At 39.8% G+C, this 18,460-nt stretch overlaps 1 protein-coding gene across 1 annotated transcript in view; it reads right to left on the bottom strand.

Annotated features, from left to right (window-relative positions):
- Positions 1 to 1,589: 1,589 nt before the first annotated feature.
- The window catches only part of LOC125113853 (ankyrin repeat and fibronectin type-III domain-containing protein 1-like), a 247,248-nt gene continuing 230,377 nt past the window's right edge, over positions 1,590 to 18,460 (bottom strand). Inside the window, exons 5-8 of the mRNA XM_047756798.1 lie at positions 17,737 to 17,947; positions 3,660 to 3,854; positions 1,750 to 1,940; positions 1,590 to 1,604 (exon numbers count right to left, since the gene is read on the bottom strand). Of these exons, the coding sequence (XP_047612754.1) occupies positions 1,590 to 1,604; positions 1,750 to 1,940; positions 3,660 to 3,854; positions 17,737 to 17,947 (612 nt within the window). The remainder of the gene's footprint in view (positions 1,605 to 1,749; positions 1,941 to 3,659; positions 3,855 to 17,736; positions 17,948 to 18,460) is intronic.

Below are 18,460 nucleotides of genomic sequence, written 5' to 3'. Positions count from 1 at the left end.
AGCCCAAAGTGATAACCAATTCAGGGTTGTTTTACCTAAGGTATTTCAAACAGACTGGCGTTATCTGGAAAATTCCAAGTACAGGGTATGAGTGGGGTAGTTTTTGCAGACATAGGAAGTTCTCCTGGGAACAAGCCCTCAGAAGGAGAAAGGAAGCATGTACACTGCTTGGATGTTTCTGTGGCCCAAGGGAGTAGTAGTGACTTAAACCCAGAAATTCTGCCTTGTGGCCTGGATTCTTGGAATATGTATGAAGAGTTTTATCTGGTTAGGATTATTTAGGGTATTTCCATATATGTCCTCAAGAATCAGGAAAATATATTTCTTTCATTTTTGCCTACCATATTCAGGAATCAAAATATATGGAATCTAATATATGGCACAAATGAAGCTTTCCACAGAAATGAAACTCATAGACGTGGAGAACAGATGTGTGGTTGCCCAGGGGGAAGGGAAGGGAGTGGGATGGACTGGGAGTCTGGGGCTAATAGATGCAAACTATTACATTTGGAGGTGGATAAGCGATGAGATCCTGCTGTATAGCACAAGAACTATATCTAGTTGCCTATGATGGAACGCGATGGAGGATAACGTGACAAAAAAAATGTGTATATATATATATATATATATGGGTGACTCGATCGCTTTGTTGTACATTAGAAATTGACAGACACTGTAAACCAACCATAATGGAAAAAATAAAAATAATTTTTAAAAAGGAGTCAACATAATGTTATACTTCTGGCTCTGGTGTGGCTCTTTAGGCAAGTCCTTAACTTCATTGCTTCAGTTTTCTCATCTGCCAAGTGGACACCAGGTCAGTACCTACCTTATAGGCTTGTTGTGAAGAATAGGGTTAGTGTATAAAAGTCTTTAAGCAGTGCCTGGTGCATAGTAGGCGCTGTGTAAGCACTGGTTATTATCATCCTAACAACTCCATCAAATCTTTCTCCTGTGGGCTCTCTCTCTTTTCCCAGAGCTCCTGCAGCAGTCAGATCAGGCTGTCACATGACTTCTCTCTCCTAAATACCTTCCTAATTCATTTTCTTATTCTGAATCCACATCTCTTACAATACATCGTAGATAGTGGTGTCATTTAAATCTTTCAAAAGTCTAGCTCTGATCTTGTCCCTGTCTTATTCAGTGGTGTATAGAGGTCATCAGATAAAGTCTAACCTCCTCAATCTTGATTTCAAGCCTCATTCTATCCCTGCCTCCTGACCCTAGTTTCACTCTCTAATTGTACACTTCACTGTTCCTCCTCATGAACCCTGCCCTGGAGCCACTGCAAACTCCCTCACTCTCTTCTACGTGTGCTGGCATATTCTTTGTTTTAAGATACCTGTGCTTACTGTTCTCTCCACTTGGAGTTCATGTTCCTTCCAATATCTCATTTCCAATTCTATCATTTTAATCATTTCTTTCTTTTCTGACCTCCAATGTTATTTTAATTCCCAACCCTAGTTACACGCTGTTATAGCTCGTATATATGCCCCCTATTTAGTATGTTCCATACCTTAGCCTCTAAGCTCTTTGGATCAAGTCTGATTCTTTAGAGAGTCTTACTCAGTCTTGTTCCCAACTGTCTGCTATGCACAGACACTCTGCAAACAAGAATAGAATATTAATATTGAGTCAGTGACTTATTCTCAGTCACCTATTGCTCTGTGTGTGAATGGCTATGGAAATATTTCAACTCCAAAAGGAAATGGATGAAAAAAATCCTATCAGCAGGAAAAACAAACATACAAAATACATATTTGATCCCCAAACAATGGATTGTTTTTTAAGAAGGGGTAGTGAAAAAAAAATCTGGAATCCAGTACCTTTATATCTGGTTACTACAGCTGCGTTGACACTAAGAGGCTCTTGAAAGCTGACAGTGAGGGATGTGCTGCTGGTTACCATGAGACAAGCATTGGTTGGGACCTCGGGGGCTCCTGGGACAGAAGGAAAAACACAAGGATCTTAACATAGCAAATCCTTTTAAAACAATGTTCCTGCCTCTTCAAAGGATACCCTGAAACACGCACTATGGAAACATTTGTTTGTAGACCCTAATAGCTTTTGCTTTTGAACATTTTCATTAGAAGTCTCAATGCCCTTTATTTGTTGCCATCGTGGCCTTATTTGAGGGTTAGAACATCTTCTGAAGGGGTAAAGAATACCAGTTAAGCCTTCTCCAAGTAACTTGGAAACCAAATAGGAGATTGGGCTGGAAAAGCAGAGAGGAGGCCGGAAAGTGTTAGCAGGGACCAACATGTAGGTATAGAGACTATTACATTTCATAAAACCTTTTTGCAACCTTATTGGGTAGGAACAAAATCCCGACTTTTAAAATGAGGAAACTGCAGCCTCAAGAGGCCACAAGGCACAGGGAAGACACAGCTGGGATGAAAGCCCCTGGCCTCAGATGCCTAATTCTGCACTCTTGCCAGTAGGAAATGCTAACCTGCCTTGCCTTCATGCTGCCTCCAATTATATCAAGTACTGTTATTCTAAGAAAGAATTCATGGGCAAATGTGGTGTCCACTAACCCCAGGATTTAAAGGACTTCTGATCACTCTAGGTATTTTCTAACACCCAGAAGATGTGTTGTAACTTAGAAAAAAAATTTTAAATGGCATCAAGTCTATAATATGACTGATTCTAATATTACTCTTCCTAAATGAGGTATAATAGTAAATTCATTTATTAAAACAATTGCTGAATGTCTTTTAGTAAACATGTATCAGCATTGCTATAGAGATTATTAATATTAAAAGAAATTTTCATTAATGTTGCTTAAGCTGTTTGCATCAAGAGAAAGGATTAGGCCTAGATTTGGTATTTAGTATACAATACTACTTTAGAAAACAGAATTTCAATGGCTTTGGTGTTTCATATCACAAAGCAGAGGCAGATCATCCCCAAACTAATGACCTGATCTTTCCTTTATATTTAAATTTTCAGTCTGACTTTTGTTGTTGTTGTTGTTTGTTGTCCAAATAAGATCACCTTTTCGGAATAAGAGTATAATATTTCATCAGTGTTTGGATTTAGTATAAATTTTTGTATCAGGGTAGCACCAAGCAGTACCTTCCAGTGCTAATGAGTGTTATCCAGAAACAAGGCTTTTCTTAAACTGAACTGGTCTTTACCTGAAGAACTGGGAAAGAGAATCAAAGTGCAGACAAAAGTATAATTCATGGGTTGATTATCTTTCTCTGTTGCCGCTAATAACTGACAGTCAGTTTATATAAGCTGTACATAGTAGAGAGTTGAAAACAGCTTAAACTTAAGCTTGAAGCAGAAATTGGGCAAACAGGCAAAATATTTTTCCATCTCCACATCCCAAAATCTAGCCACTTAGGGCATCAGACCATCCAGGTCATTAGGCATTAGGGGCATAGTGGGTGGAAAGTGCTGGATGAGTGTGACATGGTGGAAGGAGGCCAGCACCACTAAAGCCTCGTGGCCGTGGTCAGACAACCTATCAGGAGCCAGAAAATCAAGCAAGACAAAAGGTCCTTTTATAGCCTCTCAGAGCTCTGCTCCAAATAGGCTGACAACGGCCATCCATGACCCTGTAGAGCTGCAAAAAATCAGAAAAGAAGGCCTGGCTGTCTCAAACCAAGGTTTGGTCTAGTTAAATGTACAAGTCCTCTGCTTATACTCACTGGCATGTTCAAAGCCCGTTTTCATGCGTCTGTAGAGTCGGAACCTCCACTCCCAAGCTTTTAGCTGTTTCTCTTTCTCTGTGTTGTCCAGACTGAATCCTTCATTCTCCACCTGGGCAGACAGTTCACTCATCCTCTCCTGGGCTTCCTGCACCAATGTGTTGAGGTGCATTGCTCGGCTTTCCAGGCTGACAACTGAAGGGAAAGAAATGGGGTGACTTCCTTTTCCTTCTGGGGGAATGCTGCTTCGTTGGCAGAATATCTGAGAGTCTGCTATGGTTTTTTTTTTTTTTTTTAATGCCTTGGGAAAGTGGGATCTGTATTGATTATTAACTATCTTTATAGTTAGCGACACACCTGGATTCAATGATAAATTTATCAATCTAAGATATTCCCATTGCCCTCTGGCCCAAATAGCTGCCTCGTACAGTTAAAGAATTCTGAGATGTGAGGACCACTTCTGTTCCACATTGCACGTACTTGTTTCCGCGATCTTCAGAGGGACAAACACTTAGAGGCAAAGCTTTGTAGGGCTATAAAGGCCTTAAGAAAAGTGATCCACAAGGCAAGCTGTATTCTGCTGAAGATGTGTGTTTGCTTCTTTTTAAGGACCTGCTTAATATCGTCTATTCTTATATTTGCCTCAGCTCATAGACATTTTTGTATGTGTATATTGTCTTTGCATTAATTTTGTTATTATTATTATTATTATTATTATTTTGTCTTTTTTGCCTTTCCTAGAGCTGCTCCTGCAGCATATGGAGGTTCCCAGGCTAAGGGGTCAAATTGGAGCTGTAGCCACCAGCCTACGCCAGAGCCACAGCAACTCGGGATCCAAGCAGCGTCTGCAACCTACACCACAGCTCAGGGCAACACCAGATCATTAACCCACTGCGCAAGGCCAGGGATCAAACCTGCAACCTCATGGTTCCTAGTCGGATTCGTTAACCCCTGCTCCACGACGGGAACTCCTAATTTTGTTATTATTAATCAATTTTTTTTTTGTCTTTTTAGGGCCACACTTGTGGCATATGGAGGTTCCCAGGCTAGGGGTCGAATTGGAGCTGAGCTGCTGGCCTACACCACAGTGACAGCAACATGGGATCCAAGCCCGTGTCTGCAGCCTACACCACTGCTCACAGCAATGCCAGATCCTTAACCCACTGAATGAAGCCAGGAATCAAACCTAGTATCCTCATGGATACTAGTTAGGTTTATTAACCACTGAGCCACAATGGGAATGCCTTAATCAATTTATTTATTTCTAACAAAGTGTTCCACTCTTGCTGCCACAGTAGAGCTAGTGAGTCCTGAGGGCTGGATGACTTGGGTGTCACCAGACACTGACCTTTGATCAGTTTGACCTTTGATAGTGGTCTGATTGCAGGAATGGTTTCTGGAGATGCCCATGCCCAAGAGAGCAAGTTATACTAGCTCCTCTTGCCGAGGGAGGTTGTCAAGCTTGATATTTCTATTTTACTCAATGTGTGATAATCTTGATTTGATTCTCATCATACTCTTGACCCAATCTGCTCTTGTGTGAGTTAACAGTCATATTAGGGATAGAACATTTCAAATTCTTAGGTTAGGTTGGGCGTCTTCTTGCTGTCTCCTCGTGTCACCCACACATGTGATGATGGCCTGCCTAGGCAGTCTCTTGGTCACTTCATCTGAGCCCTTCCTGATTAGTGATAAAGAAGAGAAGGCAGCCTTAGCATGGACGTGTGATCCTATCCGTAATGAGACAGATCAGAATCAAGTTCTTCAGATCTGTGGCCAACGTGTTTGACACCCTCTGTGACCAAAACAATATTTCCCCCTGGTGGGTGGGAAAGAAATCCAACCATTTCATTCTTGTAATTAAGGGGGAAAATATTATGAAGATAATGCAGGTGAAAATTTGTTAGGTGTATTTTGAAATGGAAATTAGGTGGTGGTATATTCATACTCTCGTGTTCATAGGCATGTTTGCATTAATTATAGGAAATGAATGCTAATTTATTATTGCCCCTGCTCACCATCAGTTTGAATTTATTTACAGATGAGGTCAATGAAAAATTAGTTGAGTCTTTTTTTTCTTTCTTCTTTCTTTTCAAAGTTGCTATTTAGAACACTCAGGACTGTGTTTTGCTGCAGATTTGTCATGGTTAATGACTGTTGCTGTAGCAGTCAATCATGTACTCTAAATACTGTCACACTTTTTTTTTTAAAGCCTCAGTCATGAGCCATGACAGAAAAATAAACAAACAAATATAAAGCTAAAAAACTCTTTCACTGAGCAGCTACACTATGCAGAATCCCCTGGGAAGGCTAAAGGAGGCCAGAATAAATGATAATATAAGTGCTGTGGATGTAGGGAAGCAATGATGGTGTATGAACATGGAGGTTCTGGAGAAAAAAAATACACACACACACACACACACACACACATGGGCGCATACTCCTGTGGAAAAATTGGCAATATTAGTAGCCTCAAGGTGCAATTTCCTGGAGCAGTGAGATTGACAAGTCAGTACTAAATGCTGTTAATTTAACTAACTTCAGATTAATGGTAGAGTCTGCTATGACTGAAGCCTTCAAACACAGTCTCATTATAGCCTTGCTGGGAAGGTCCTAAATATAGGCATTGACAGTTTAAAACAAATTCGTATACATTTGTGTATTTTTAGACATAAGTTAGGCGTCAGAGTTTGTGTCACAGTTTTCAGGTTGATTAATTGACCCAGTAACTGCACCCTCTACCCACTCTCCCCCTCCTTCTTCTACTCCAAATTATGGAGAAAATGGGGGAATTGTCCTTGCTAAGTCATTCAGTGAGCTTTTTATTGTAAGCCTGATGTTTGAATTGTATGCATGCGTCAACACTTGGGTGATAGACACATGATTTATAAAAATAAATTTTTCTAATACTATGAAATCCCCCCTATTAATTTTTATATCCACAACAGTTATTACTGGTGTGAATTCCAGGTGGCATTTCAGATGGACAGCTTCTCTTGAGCTATGCTTGGCTCCCCCTTGAAAAATTTCCTAGCACAACACATTTTGTTTCTAGACTTTCCCTTTCCTTCTAGGCTATAGACTTGATGCTATTTGAGTTGTAGTGGTAAAGGGATTCTACATCTTTAAGATAAAGCATTTACTTTTTCATAGATACACTGAATTTATAGCCAAAGAAGTTTCCAAGATCAGTTAGGTACCGGTGCTTCTCAAACTGAGATACCTAACATGGAACATAGTATGGTGGTATTGATGGGATGCAGTGGGCATCTCTGTAGCCACCGAATAAATATTTGTGTCTTCTGGAGAATAACATTTTCCATGTGCATTTTGATGAAAGCACATTATTTAGAAGTTAAACACTATTTTTTCTTTTCTTTTTTTCGGCCTGCACCCGCGGCATATGGAAGTTCCCAGGCTAGGGCTTGAAGCAGAGCTACAGGGGCCGGCCTACACCACAGCCACAGCAACACGGGATCCGAGCTGAGTCTGTAACCTACACCACAGTTCACAGCAATGCTGGATCCTTGACTCACTGAACGAGGCCCGGGATCAAACCTGTGTCCTCATGGATTCATTTCTGCTGAGCCATGATGGGAACTCCTAAACACTTCTATTACAGAGAAGAATGGAATATTTTTCTGAAAAATGAAGATTTAAAAAGAGAGAGACTATAGATCTCCCTCTTTCTCTCTCTCTCTTTCCAGGCTAAGTTCCCAGGTGCCCTTGGGAATATATATACTCGTTTGCTTCTGTTAATGGTAATTCCATGCACAAGTTGGAGAGGTGCTATCTGAGCCAGTGGTTTCAAGGCATTTCACCAAGCAAACTTTTAAGTTTTATCCTATGGTTTTTTTTTTTTTTTTAGCAGTTTAATAAAATACTCTCTTTTGGAAGATTTATTGACCCCCAAATCAGCTGACTTAATCATTTTTCTCCATAATAATAATCAACTCTATAGCTGCCAATGGAAGCATTTGTTTAGTATTAGATAATCAAACCTAACAAACTGGGTTAGCATTTGAAGAAGCAGGTAAATACGATAATCATATTAGACTGGGTAGTTTTATCTTAAGTAATGGTGTGATAGGCTAGGCTTTTTGACGGCTTTGAAATTGTTCAGGGAGCCTCATTCCTATTTTTCCACCCTAGAATGAGAACTTTTTCAACTTCCTTATTTTTTAAAGATGAAGAAACAGATACCAGGGAGGTGAGATGATGATCCAAGATTTCCTTAAAAACCTTAAGAAACTCAGTGGACTTCCTCTAAACTCAAATGAAATGAACCTAGTCTTTATATACTGCAGTTTTCTAATTGCTACTTGGCACAAGGTTGGTGAACTTACTTTGGTTGGTTGGACGGACATAGAAACTAGAAGGCTAAAGTCTCTTTCATAACAGAGAAAGTGCCTGCCCATCCACTTCCTTTTTTCTCATATCCATACCCCTTTCACTTCTACCCTCTGGGTATCTCCCCCTTGAGTCCAGAACTCCCAGATCTGTTTGCAAGGTTTGGTCTTTTCTCTCTTACTGCAGTGGATCCCTCCTCCAGCCAAGCAGCTACCCCTCTGTATAGCCATAGCCAGCACAATAGAGGGTCTGTGAGTGTGTGGTGAGCAGTCCGGCTGGGGCAAGACCACTTGGCGGCTCCTGAAATAGGCTCCATGCTATTGTGGTGTTTAATTATCAACAGCATTTCTACCACCCAGTGTTTCTGAGTGGGTATTTGTTCTATGACCTGCCTGGCTAATTAACTACAGGGTGGGATGGGGGGAGGGGCAGGAATTTGGTATTCAAAGAATACAATTACAGTTACTGTTTAAATCCTGAGATAAATAACAATCAGACTGGGTGGATTTTCTTCACTATCAGAAGCTAACTTACTGATTGCCAACTATTTACTAGATTTATATTTCTTAATTTTGCCCTTGCCCTGCAGTTGGTGAATTTGGGCCTAGTTGATAATTGCTTAAAGATTGAAAATATAATGAAGGTAACATGTAAACTAATTTTAATTTTTAATTGAGGGTTTAGGGAATAATTAATTTGGCTTGCTTAAAAAAATACATGTGCCCATTACTAAAGATGTGCCATTTTGTAATATGGCAACAACTTCTCTATTGTTATTGGCTTTTCCTTGTTTGTATTGATGAGAAAAATGAGGCATTAAGAAAATCATTTAACCTCAGCGTGAGAAGGATCCTTACAACCAGCCTTAGGTGCCTTTGGCCTTGTATGATCTGATAGTACCTTTGGCCTTGTATGATCTCCTTCATGAGGGGAACTCACTGTTCACCAAGACAGCATTGTGATAATCTTACATAGAAGGCTCTTATTATAGAGGCTTGTATTACTATTATTATTATACCCATTGGTCTGTGTTTATATTTTTTAGAGGTACACAAAAAATAAATACTTTTTATAAAATGGTTCTATGTTCTTCCATCCAAAAAAAAGAAAAAAAATTCTTGCCCTGGATAAAAATTTTCTGTTCCAGCTATCGTTCAGAAATGTATACTAAGTGGTATCAATTTAAACCCTATCTGTTATTTCAAAGGAGAAAATAAGGGCACTTAAGCTATAAAACTTGCACTGTAAGTCGGTATTCTCTGGGCAAGCAAGGACAGCACTTAATAAAATTTGTCTTTGCTGATCATAAATGACAACTTTTAATAACCTCACAACCTCCTTGTTTTCAGTTAGGAACATCAAAAGAAATAATATAGAGGTATTTCAACAATTAAATGTTTTTTAATTCAAAAACTCCAAGTGTTAGGTTGCAATTTACTAAGACAGGCTCAGAACTCAAAATTCACTTTGGTGTCATCTGGGTCTCAACCCGTTGTCTTTTTCTTTGCTTTTTGCTTTTTTTGGGCTGCACCTTCGGCATATGGAAGTTTCCAGGCTAGGGGTCGAATCGGAGCTGCAGTGGCCTATGCCACAGCCACAGCAATGGCCAAATCTGAGCCGAGCTGAGTCTGTGACCAACACTGCGGCTTGGGACAAAGCCGGATCCCCAATCCACTCAGCAAGGCCAGGGATGAAACCTGCATCTTCATGTATACTAGTCAAGTTTTTAACCCACTGAGCTGCAACAGGACTCCCCCAACCTGCTGTCTTATTTTCAGGACAATAGGACTTTGCTTTTTTTTTTTTTTTTTGTCTTTTTGCTATTTCTTGGGCCGCTCCCGCGGCATATGGAAGTTCCCAGGCTAGGGATCGAATCGGAGCTGTAGCCACCGGCCTACACCAGAGTCACAGCAAGGCGGGATCCGAGCCGCGTCTGCAACCTACACCACAGCTCTCGGCAACGCCAGATCGTTAACCCACTGAGCGAGGGCAGGGATCGAACCCGCAACCTCATGGTTCCTAGTCGGATTCGTTAACCACTGCACCACGACGGGAACTCCCCGACAATAGGACTTTGAAAGTGTGGTTTCAAAAAGGTAGCAATTTGGAGATAAATGTCTCATTTTAATTACTGTGAAGTTTCTTCTCCTAGAACTCATTACCTCCTGGACGTAGGGCTCTGGAATGTTTCTCTCTGCTACTTTCAGCAGAATGTGGATTCGCAAAGTCCATATTATATAGTTCAGTTTGTAGTTGTTGTTCTTTAAGAAGCTAGAGCCATAGACATAGAGAAGGACTTTCTGCCCAGGTCTCCCAAACTCCAGGGGGCAAATGAACATTTTCTTTGAAACAAACATATGAAACATTTGAAAAAATTATTTAGAAAAGCCAGAGAAGATTACCCAATGATATCATAAGGAGTTTAAATATGAAATAAGATAGCTATATCATGTGCTAATTTTTTAGAGCTGTCCAGTAGAAATAAAGTGTGAGTCACATCATTTAAAATTTCCGAGTAGTGACATTAAAAAAGCGAAAAGAAATAGGTGAAATTAATTTTCATAACATATTTTAGTTAAGTTAATAGGTCCAAAACATTATCATTTCAACATGTAATCAGTATAAAATTATTAATTAGATATTTTATGTCTTCTTTTTTGGGTGCTTAAGCCTTGAAAATTCTGTATAAATTTTACATTTGAAACACATTTTAATTTGGACTGGACACATTTCAAATCCTGAACAGTCATATGTCTATGTTAGACAGTGTAGTTTTAGAACATAAAATCCTACAAGCTTTAAAAAGTGCTTATACTGGGCTGTGTTTTCACAACACAGACTATGCAACAGATGGGTAAAATATTTAAATTCTTTATCAAAAAACTTTGGGTTGTGTTATTTTGTTTCTAAGAGTTATATTGGCTAACCATTTTTTTTTTTTGACCATTTACAGTGTGCCAGGGAAATGTTTCAAACCTATTACATTTAATTCTCAACAATCCTTGATCGGTAGCAGGGTAGGCCAGCCTCCAAGAGGGCCCTAGGGACCTCTGTCTCCTACATTCTACCAGGCAGGGCTGGTCTGCGTTGGTCATCAAGTCAACAAGATTCAGCAGAGATGGTAATATTTCATCTCTGATATGAGGATATAAAAGAGACAGTTGCTTCCATCTTGGTTAGTCTCTTTCTTTCTTAAATCATTTTCTCTGAGAGAAGCCAACTGCCATGTTAGGGAGCCGTGCTATGGAGAGGTCCATGTGGAAGGAACGCAGGTCTCTTACCAACAGCCACACTGAGTAAGCCTGGGAGTAAATCCTCTAGTTCAGTTATGCCTTAAGGTGATAGTAATGGTTATGGCTGGAGGAATCGAGGGACAGGAACTCAGCGAGCGTGTACATGTGCATACATGTGTGTTGGGTGCGCTGATCAAGGTATCTTGAAACTTTATTTATAATGTTTTAATTTTTGGCCAGGAGAGTATATTCTGTGTTGCATATATATATATATATATATATATATATATTTAAAAATTAGGAGTTCCCGTCATGGAGCAGCAGAAACAAATCCGACTTGGAACCATGAGGTTGCGGGTTCCATCCCCGGCCTCTCTCAGTGGGTTAAGCATCTGGCATTGCTATGAGCTGTGGTGTGGGTCGCAGATGCGGCTCAGATCCTGCATTACTGTGGCTGTGCTGTAGGCCAGCAGCAACAGCTCTGATTCGACCCCTAGCCTGGGGACTTTCATATGCCGCAGGTGCAGCCCTAAAAAGACAAAAAGACCAAAAAAAAAAAAGAAAAAAAGGAAAGGACAATTATCAACTGTTGAAGAGCAAGTAACTAGAACTTAGGCTATGACCCCTGATATCTAAATAATTATTTGGAAATGAAGAGATGAAACAAGATAATTCACTTGATATTTAGTAAAATAATGCCCTTCAAAATTAGTAATATATTCACACCCTTCAAAAGAAAAGAATTAGCCTTGGGGTTTATTCAGTTCAATTAAACACATATTTATTGAGTGCCTACATTTTGCTGGGGATACAGTGATGAATGAGACAGATTTTGCTCTTGTGGAGCTTACATTTTAATGCAGGGGGCAAATAAAAACATTGAGAAAATACATACTGATTAAGGGTTATGAGGAAAAGTAAAGTAATATGATTAGAAAGTAACTTTAGACTTTGGACTTGGTGGCCAAAGAAAGCCTTTCTTGAAGATGTGATATTTAAGCTGAAATGATAAGAAGGAGTTGATCAAGATTAAATACATTCAATTATTCCAAGCAGAGGGAATAGCAATAGAAAGTCCCCCTGATACGATAGTGTTCAAGGAACAGATTGGAGGCTGGTGGCATATCATGAGTAAGGGGTGAGCAGTATGAGGTGACGTTTGAGGAGCAAGTTTGTAAGTCAGGGTGAGGATTTGTACACCTACTTTATAAAGCAGATCAAAATATCTGGGGATGCATTCTGGAGACCTGCCTAAAGCTTATTCTGAACATATTCTTGATGGTTGCAAATCTTTGTCTTTTGAGGGTGGATTTGATTTCAGGAAACCACTCTAAATCATTGGAAGCCCAGTCTGGTGAACATAGAGAGTGATGACGCTGAGCAATGCTGTGTTGGCATAGAAATCAGGTGTGACTCTAAGCAACGAGTCAGATTTTCTCATAAACTGGCTCTGAGGACAAATCCAAACGTGTTTAGAGCAATGGCAGCACTGTTGGAGCGAGTGTGGGGTCTCCCAGGAGGACCTGGTTAAAGGATAACATTCGTTTGGATTATAGACTTTCTGGTGTGTTTGTTTACATAAAGCCAGCCTCATTAGTTTATAGTCACACCTCTTAGACGTGCCCTGAACCAGTCCCAGCACCAACACGGACCCTTGACTCCTGCAGAAACTAGTGGTGCATCCTGACAAGTCTGCCAAAACTTTAACATGGGTGTCTGCATCACACTAGATGACAGCTACTTTGAGATCGCATTTAATGAAGTAATCGAACATAACTAATTCTGGGAGACATTTCCTAGTTTCGTGGGCAGTTTCTAAGGGAAAAGGAAAGAGGGGAGTTCACAAAGGGATGCAGAGAGAGGAGAGGTTCTGGAGAGAAAGGGAAATGCATCTATAGGAAAAGGCAGAAAGACTAAAAATGAGGAGTGTTCTGCCATATTATTAAAAAAAAAAAAAGTCGGTCTATGTCAAATTTCACAACAGTACCTAGAAAACACAAAAGCAGGCCTTTCTCAGCAGTTGTTCAACTAAGCATGAGTTATAGTTACTGGGATACTGAATGGATGAAAAAAATTAGAGCCCCTAGGTATCCTGAAGTACCTCTGTACATTAGCTTTCCTAGCTCTAGGATTCTGTACCTGTTTCCTGAGCACAGTACACGAGTCTGAGAGGATGTACCTGGGATTCTACTTTCATAAAGGCCAATGTTTTCTCTAGAAGGAATTAGTATTACTTTGTGCTGCTTACCTAAAGGAGGGAGGAACAGAAACAAATTACCAAGTATAGATAGTGGGTGCATCTAATACTCAGGTTGAAGTTCTGCATATATTTAACCCTGAGTCAGTGTGCAAACTTGGGTGGCCACTTCTGGGACTTTCCCTGTGAATAAGGAAGTGTGCATGGTTGAATTTCAAGCCATGTTTATTAAGAACACCTTCAGGTAGCTCTATGATTTGAGGGGCTAAGGCCTGGAAGACATGCCTGGCCAATGCTTCGGAGGCAAGTCTCCAAACATATCTGTGTCTTTGTGATTCCCGTTATGAAATGGAGAGGATGACAGAGGACTTTCTTCTGAGTTGTGTTGGGGTCTTTAGTTGGCATAGTGGAAAGTGTATTGGGCCTGTTTTGAGAAGGGAACACACAGGGTAAGGGAAGACAGAAATTTTGCCCTATTAGAAATCCTGAAATGTTTGACAAGCATTAGAGGAGGAACAGATGGAGAGTCAAGGAAGAAAAGAACTGAACATTGACAATGAGTGTGCTAATGCTTCAATACCAAGGCATTTAACACAGAAGATCTGGTTTCAGATCATGCGCCCAACACTTACTAGCTTTGGAGCATTGGATAACTTATTTGTCTTTTCTTTTTCCTTTTTCTTTCTTTTCTTTCTTTCTTTTTCGTCTTTTTAGGCCCACACCCACGACATATGGAAGCTCCCAGGCTAGGGGTCGAATCAGAGCTATAGCTGCAGGGCTATACCATAGCCATAGCAATGAAGGGTCTGAGCCACATCTGCAAACTTCACCATAGCTGATGGCAATCCTGGATCCTTAACCCACCGAGGGAGGCCTAGGATCGAGCCCTCATCCTCATGGATACTAGTCGGGTTCATTACCTCTGAGCCACAATGGGAACTCCCTATTTTTCTTTTCTTGTTTCAGTTTCCTCATTGATCAAAATGAGGAAACTAGCTGTCATCTCACAAGCCAATAGTCAAGATCAAATGAGATGATGCAAGCAAAAGAATTTTTGCAATGTGTAAAACACTCTAAGAACTGAAGACTTCATTGTTTTTTTGTCTTTTGTTTTTTCTCTTCTATCCTTCCTCTGCAGCTTCTGGGGGACAATTTGTAGCAGGTGCTTGCTTATCTGGTTCTGGCTTGCAGACTCTGTTTTTTTTATCATGGGCTGGCTCATACTCATGCACAGAAGCAATTCAATTTCTTGTGTACTTGATATATAAAGTGAATTAAAAATACCTGAAAACAGATTGTGTTCTTATAGCTTGCCTTTTTCCAATAGGAATGGCACTTCAGTGCATGGAACAGAACAAAGAAGTATACCATAGAATTTTAGTACACAACACAAAAGGAAAGATACAAGGGCCCAGAGGCTACAACCTTCCATATTGGCTATTTGGAAAGACAGTAAGTTTGCACAGGAGGATCCCAGGCATGGTATCCCACACACTTGGACTTGAATCCTTGATGTTCCTCCCTATTCATTTACTAGGTGTATGACTTTTGGTCAGTCACTACCTCTCATAATCACAAATTCCACTTCTCTTAAATGTAGTTAATAACATCATCAAGAAGGGCTAGTGTGAAAACTGGAGATAATGTATGTGGAGATTTCACAGTCAATATTAACGGATTTCTCAAATAATATTCCTTTGCCATTTTTACACATGTAGGATTCTATATATGATGCTCTCTCCTTAACTTTTTGGGGGGCCAAGGTGACTTAAGTGTCATATTCCCCAGAGGTTAAAACCTGGGTTTCTCTCTACTGTCCTTTAAACTTAATGATGATAATGTGGTTATCATCCCACAGGGAATGAGAAAAACCAGGAATCTTTTGAATGAATTTACTTTTGGTTTAACTAGATATTCAGTACTTGGGTTCTTTTAATGGAGGTTTAATTATGCACAAGGGGGCTTGAGGAGATTGGGAGTCTTACTAGTTTCATGGAAAATGCAGAAATTCTTTGTAGCGTCTCAGGTAAGTAAGACTAATGTTTCATCCGGCTCAGTGCCGGCAACATCTGGATGAATGGTCTCCTTGTTCCTATAGAATGGGGCTCAGTCTGCATTCTCTATGTTCAGACCCTATGATTCTTTCTCCACTGCTCTCTCACTGGATCTTTGGGACAGACATTATTGCAACATAAATTGGAAGGCAGCAAATAAACCTTTTTGATTTCTTCCATCCATATTTGCCCAACCCTCCAAATCCTCCAGTTCCACTAAAAAAAAAAAAAACAAAAGTGGCACTTTGACGACGGAGCTCTTATTGAAGAGCCCCAATGCTGTGAACCCAAGTCCTCATTCTTTTTACATGGATGTGGTGAGCTTAGCATTTTTAAAATAAAGAGTTTTCTGATACAAGGATTGGTCTCTGTACCTAGTCTTTGGGTGGCAGAGGTTTTATGAAGTTTAGGAGCAGAGATGTGACCTCTAATTATATATTTGCTTGCTTCTCTTTCAGCCTTCTGGGTCTTACCACTTGGAAGTAAGTGAATCAGTAGTTTAGTGAAACTAACAATTTGATGAGTTTACTTTTTTCTTTTAGGAAACATAAAAACTGTGGCTCAGAGCCATTGTGGTCATTGGGTCAGAGAGTTTGCACCTAGGGGAATGTGAGTGCCTACCTCAGAATGTTGTGTGAGGATTAAAGAAGTCAATACATGCAAAGTGCTCAGAATAGTACCTGGCACAGGGCAGGGACTTTTTGATTTTATCCTCTCCACTCTTGGGCAAGGTCTATGGCTCCAGAGCAGCTGCCTTTGGCAAGTACCATCAGCTCTACTTCAAAATATGTCCAGAACAAAGCCATTCACAAAAGACCACGTATTATATGAATCCATTTATATGAAATGTTCAGAATGGGCAAATCTATAGAATAGAAAGTAGATTAGTGGTTGCCCAGGTCTAGGAGGAGTGTGATAGCTGAAGGGTGATGAAGGTGGTCTAACATTGATTGTGGTGATGGTTGCACAACTCTGCATATTCTAAAACCCATTGCATTGTATACAGTAAGTGGATAAATTGCATGGGATGTGAATTATATTCAATAAAGCTGTTAAAAATGCATCCAAAATTCCACCCTTGCTCACCATCAATGTCACTACCATGCTAATCCAAGCATCTGGCATCTGTCTCCTAGACCATTAGAGTAGCCTTCTAATTGGCTTTACAGTTTCATAGTTGTCATAACCACTGGCTATTCTCCCCCAGAATACTATGGTGATCTTTTACAATGTAAAGCAGATTCTGTCATTCATCTGCTTAAACTGTTCCACTGTCTTCTCATTTCACCTACAGTCAAAGTGAAACATCTTACTGGGGCTTGCCTGATCTTGAGTAATCTGATCCTGGTAACTTCTTCCTCAGTCTTCAATTGCTGGCCTTCTTATTCCTCAGATATGGCAATCTTATTCCTGCCTGCCTCAGCCCCATTCTATTTACCATTCACCCTCCCTAGAATTTGACCCCATATCTTCTCATGGCTCATTCCTTGATGCTGTCTAGGACTGGCTCAAATGTCTCTGCTTCAGAGAGGCTCTTCTTGCCCAGCCCTATCTGAAATAGTTCCCATTCCATCAATTTCTAGCCACTCACTCAAATATTTCTTCATAGTATTTACCACTATTTGAATTTATATCTTTATTTATCTATTTTCCTATTTATTTTTTATTTTTAAAATCAATATTAATTATGTTATCAATTTATTCTCAGTCCATATCAAATTATTTATCAAATTTATCAAATCTATTTATTTGCATATTGGAAATCTCCTCCACTAGTATGCAAGTTCTATGATCTTAGGGATTTTGTCTTGCTCACCACTGTATCCCTAGTACTTAGAACAGTGCCCTGTCCTCAGTGTTTGTTGAATGAATGAATGAAGCCACCATAATGACTGGACAGAAAGACACACACACATACTCATTCTTTTTTCTATGTAGATTTCCTATGCTATAGCTTCACTTAGGGTATTTCACATATCTTATAACGTATTAAATTCTTAGGAGGAAGTTCCTTTCAGGTTCCTTTTCAATACCATTCCGTGTACTCTATTTAGAATATAACTTGATGTTTAAACTAATAAACACTATCACTATTTGCATGAAAGTTCATGAAAACATGTAAAGGATTTCAGAGTCTATGCTTACTCAACCATTCATTCTAAGGGCCAGCAATTGCTATTTTGGTGGCATAAAGCTGGGGTCTGGCCTTAAGAATACACATTTTTATTCTCAAGTTTACTTACAGTGTGGACTTTCTCGGGCTCCTGTGTTTAGAAGAATCCTAGCAATGGGCACATTGTTGGTCATGATGGCAATATCCAGAGGTGTCAACCCCTCACTGTTAGGTGTGTTGAGATCTAGTTCTTCCGGTGTGTACTGATACAGCAGGATCTGCACAGCATCCATGTCCTGCTGTTCAACTGCTTCAAACATGGCCTCATTGCCCTGGAAGTTCTGGAGAGAACAAAGCATAGGAGCACAATTTTATGGACCAACATGTTTTTGTGGCCTAGCTGTTTTCAGTTTTAGGGACTGCTTCAGTGACTACATCCATCTTATAAGTGGTAGAAGTACTATTTATTAAAAGGTCTCCAAAGTAAACACTGTTGAACCCTCCCTCCATCTTTTCTAAGGAGCACTGGAAATATCACATTTTGATGTGAGACAATATAGTATACAGTCTTTAGATAAGAGCAAATAGCAGTTTTTATCAAACCAGTCTTCTGTGGAATACTGTTCAATAGGCCATTATAAGGTGTTCTTTGAAAAAACCACAACAATGTCAAATGAATTTGGTAAACATTGGATTAAACCAAGTTACTGCATTATTTTATTATAAGACTTCTCAAGACATTTACAAATTCTAACATGCAATTATGACTTCCTAATAGGTAAGAAATAAGACTGTTTCAGATATTTTTATTTGTATCTGTTTTAACGGCCCTGGAATAATTTACGGAATGCAGT

The sequence above is a fragment of the Phacochoerus africanus genome, chromosome 14, assembly GCF_016906955.1.
Source record: "Phacochoerus africanus isolate WHEZ1 chromosome 14, ROS_Pafr_v1, whole genome shotgun sequence".
Lineage (NCBI taxonomy): Eukaryota > Metazoa > Chordata > Mammalia > Artiodactyla > Suidae > Phacochoerus > Phacochoerus africanus.
This window is presented reverse-complemented; position numbering and strand designations above follow the sequence as displayed.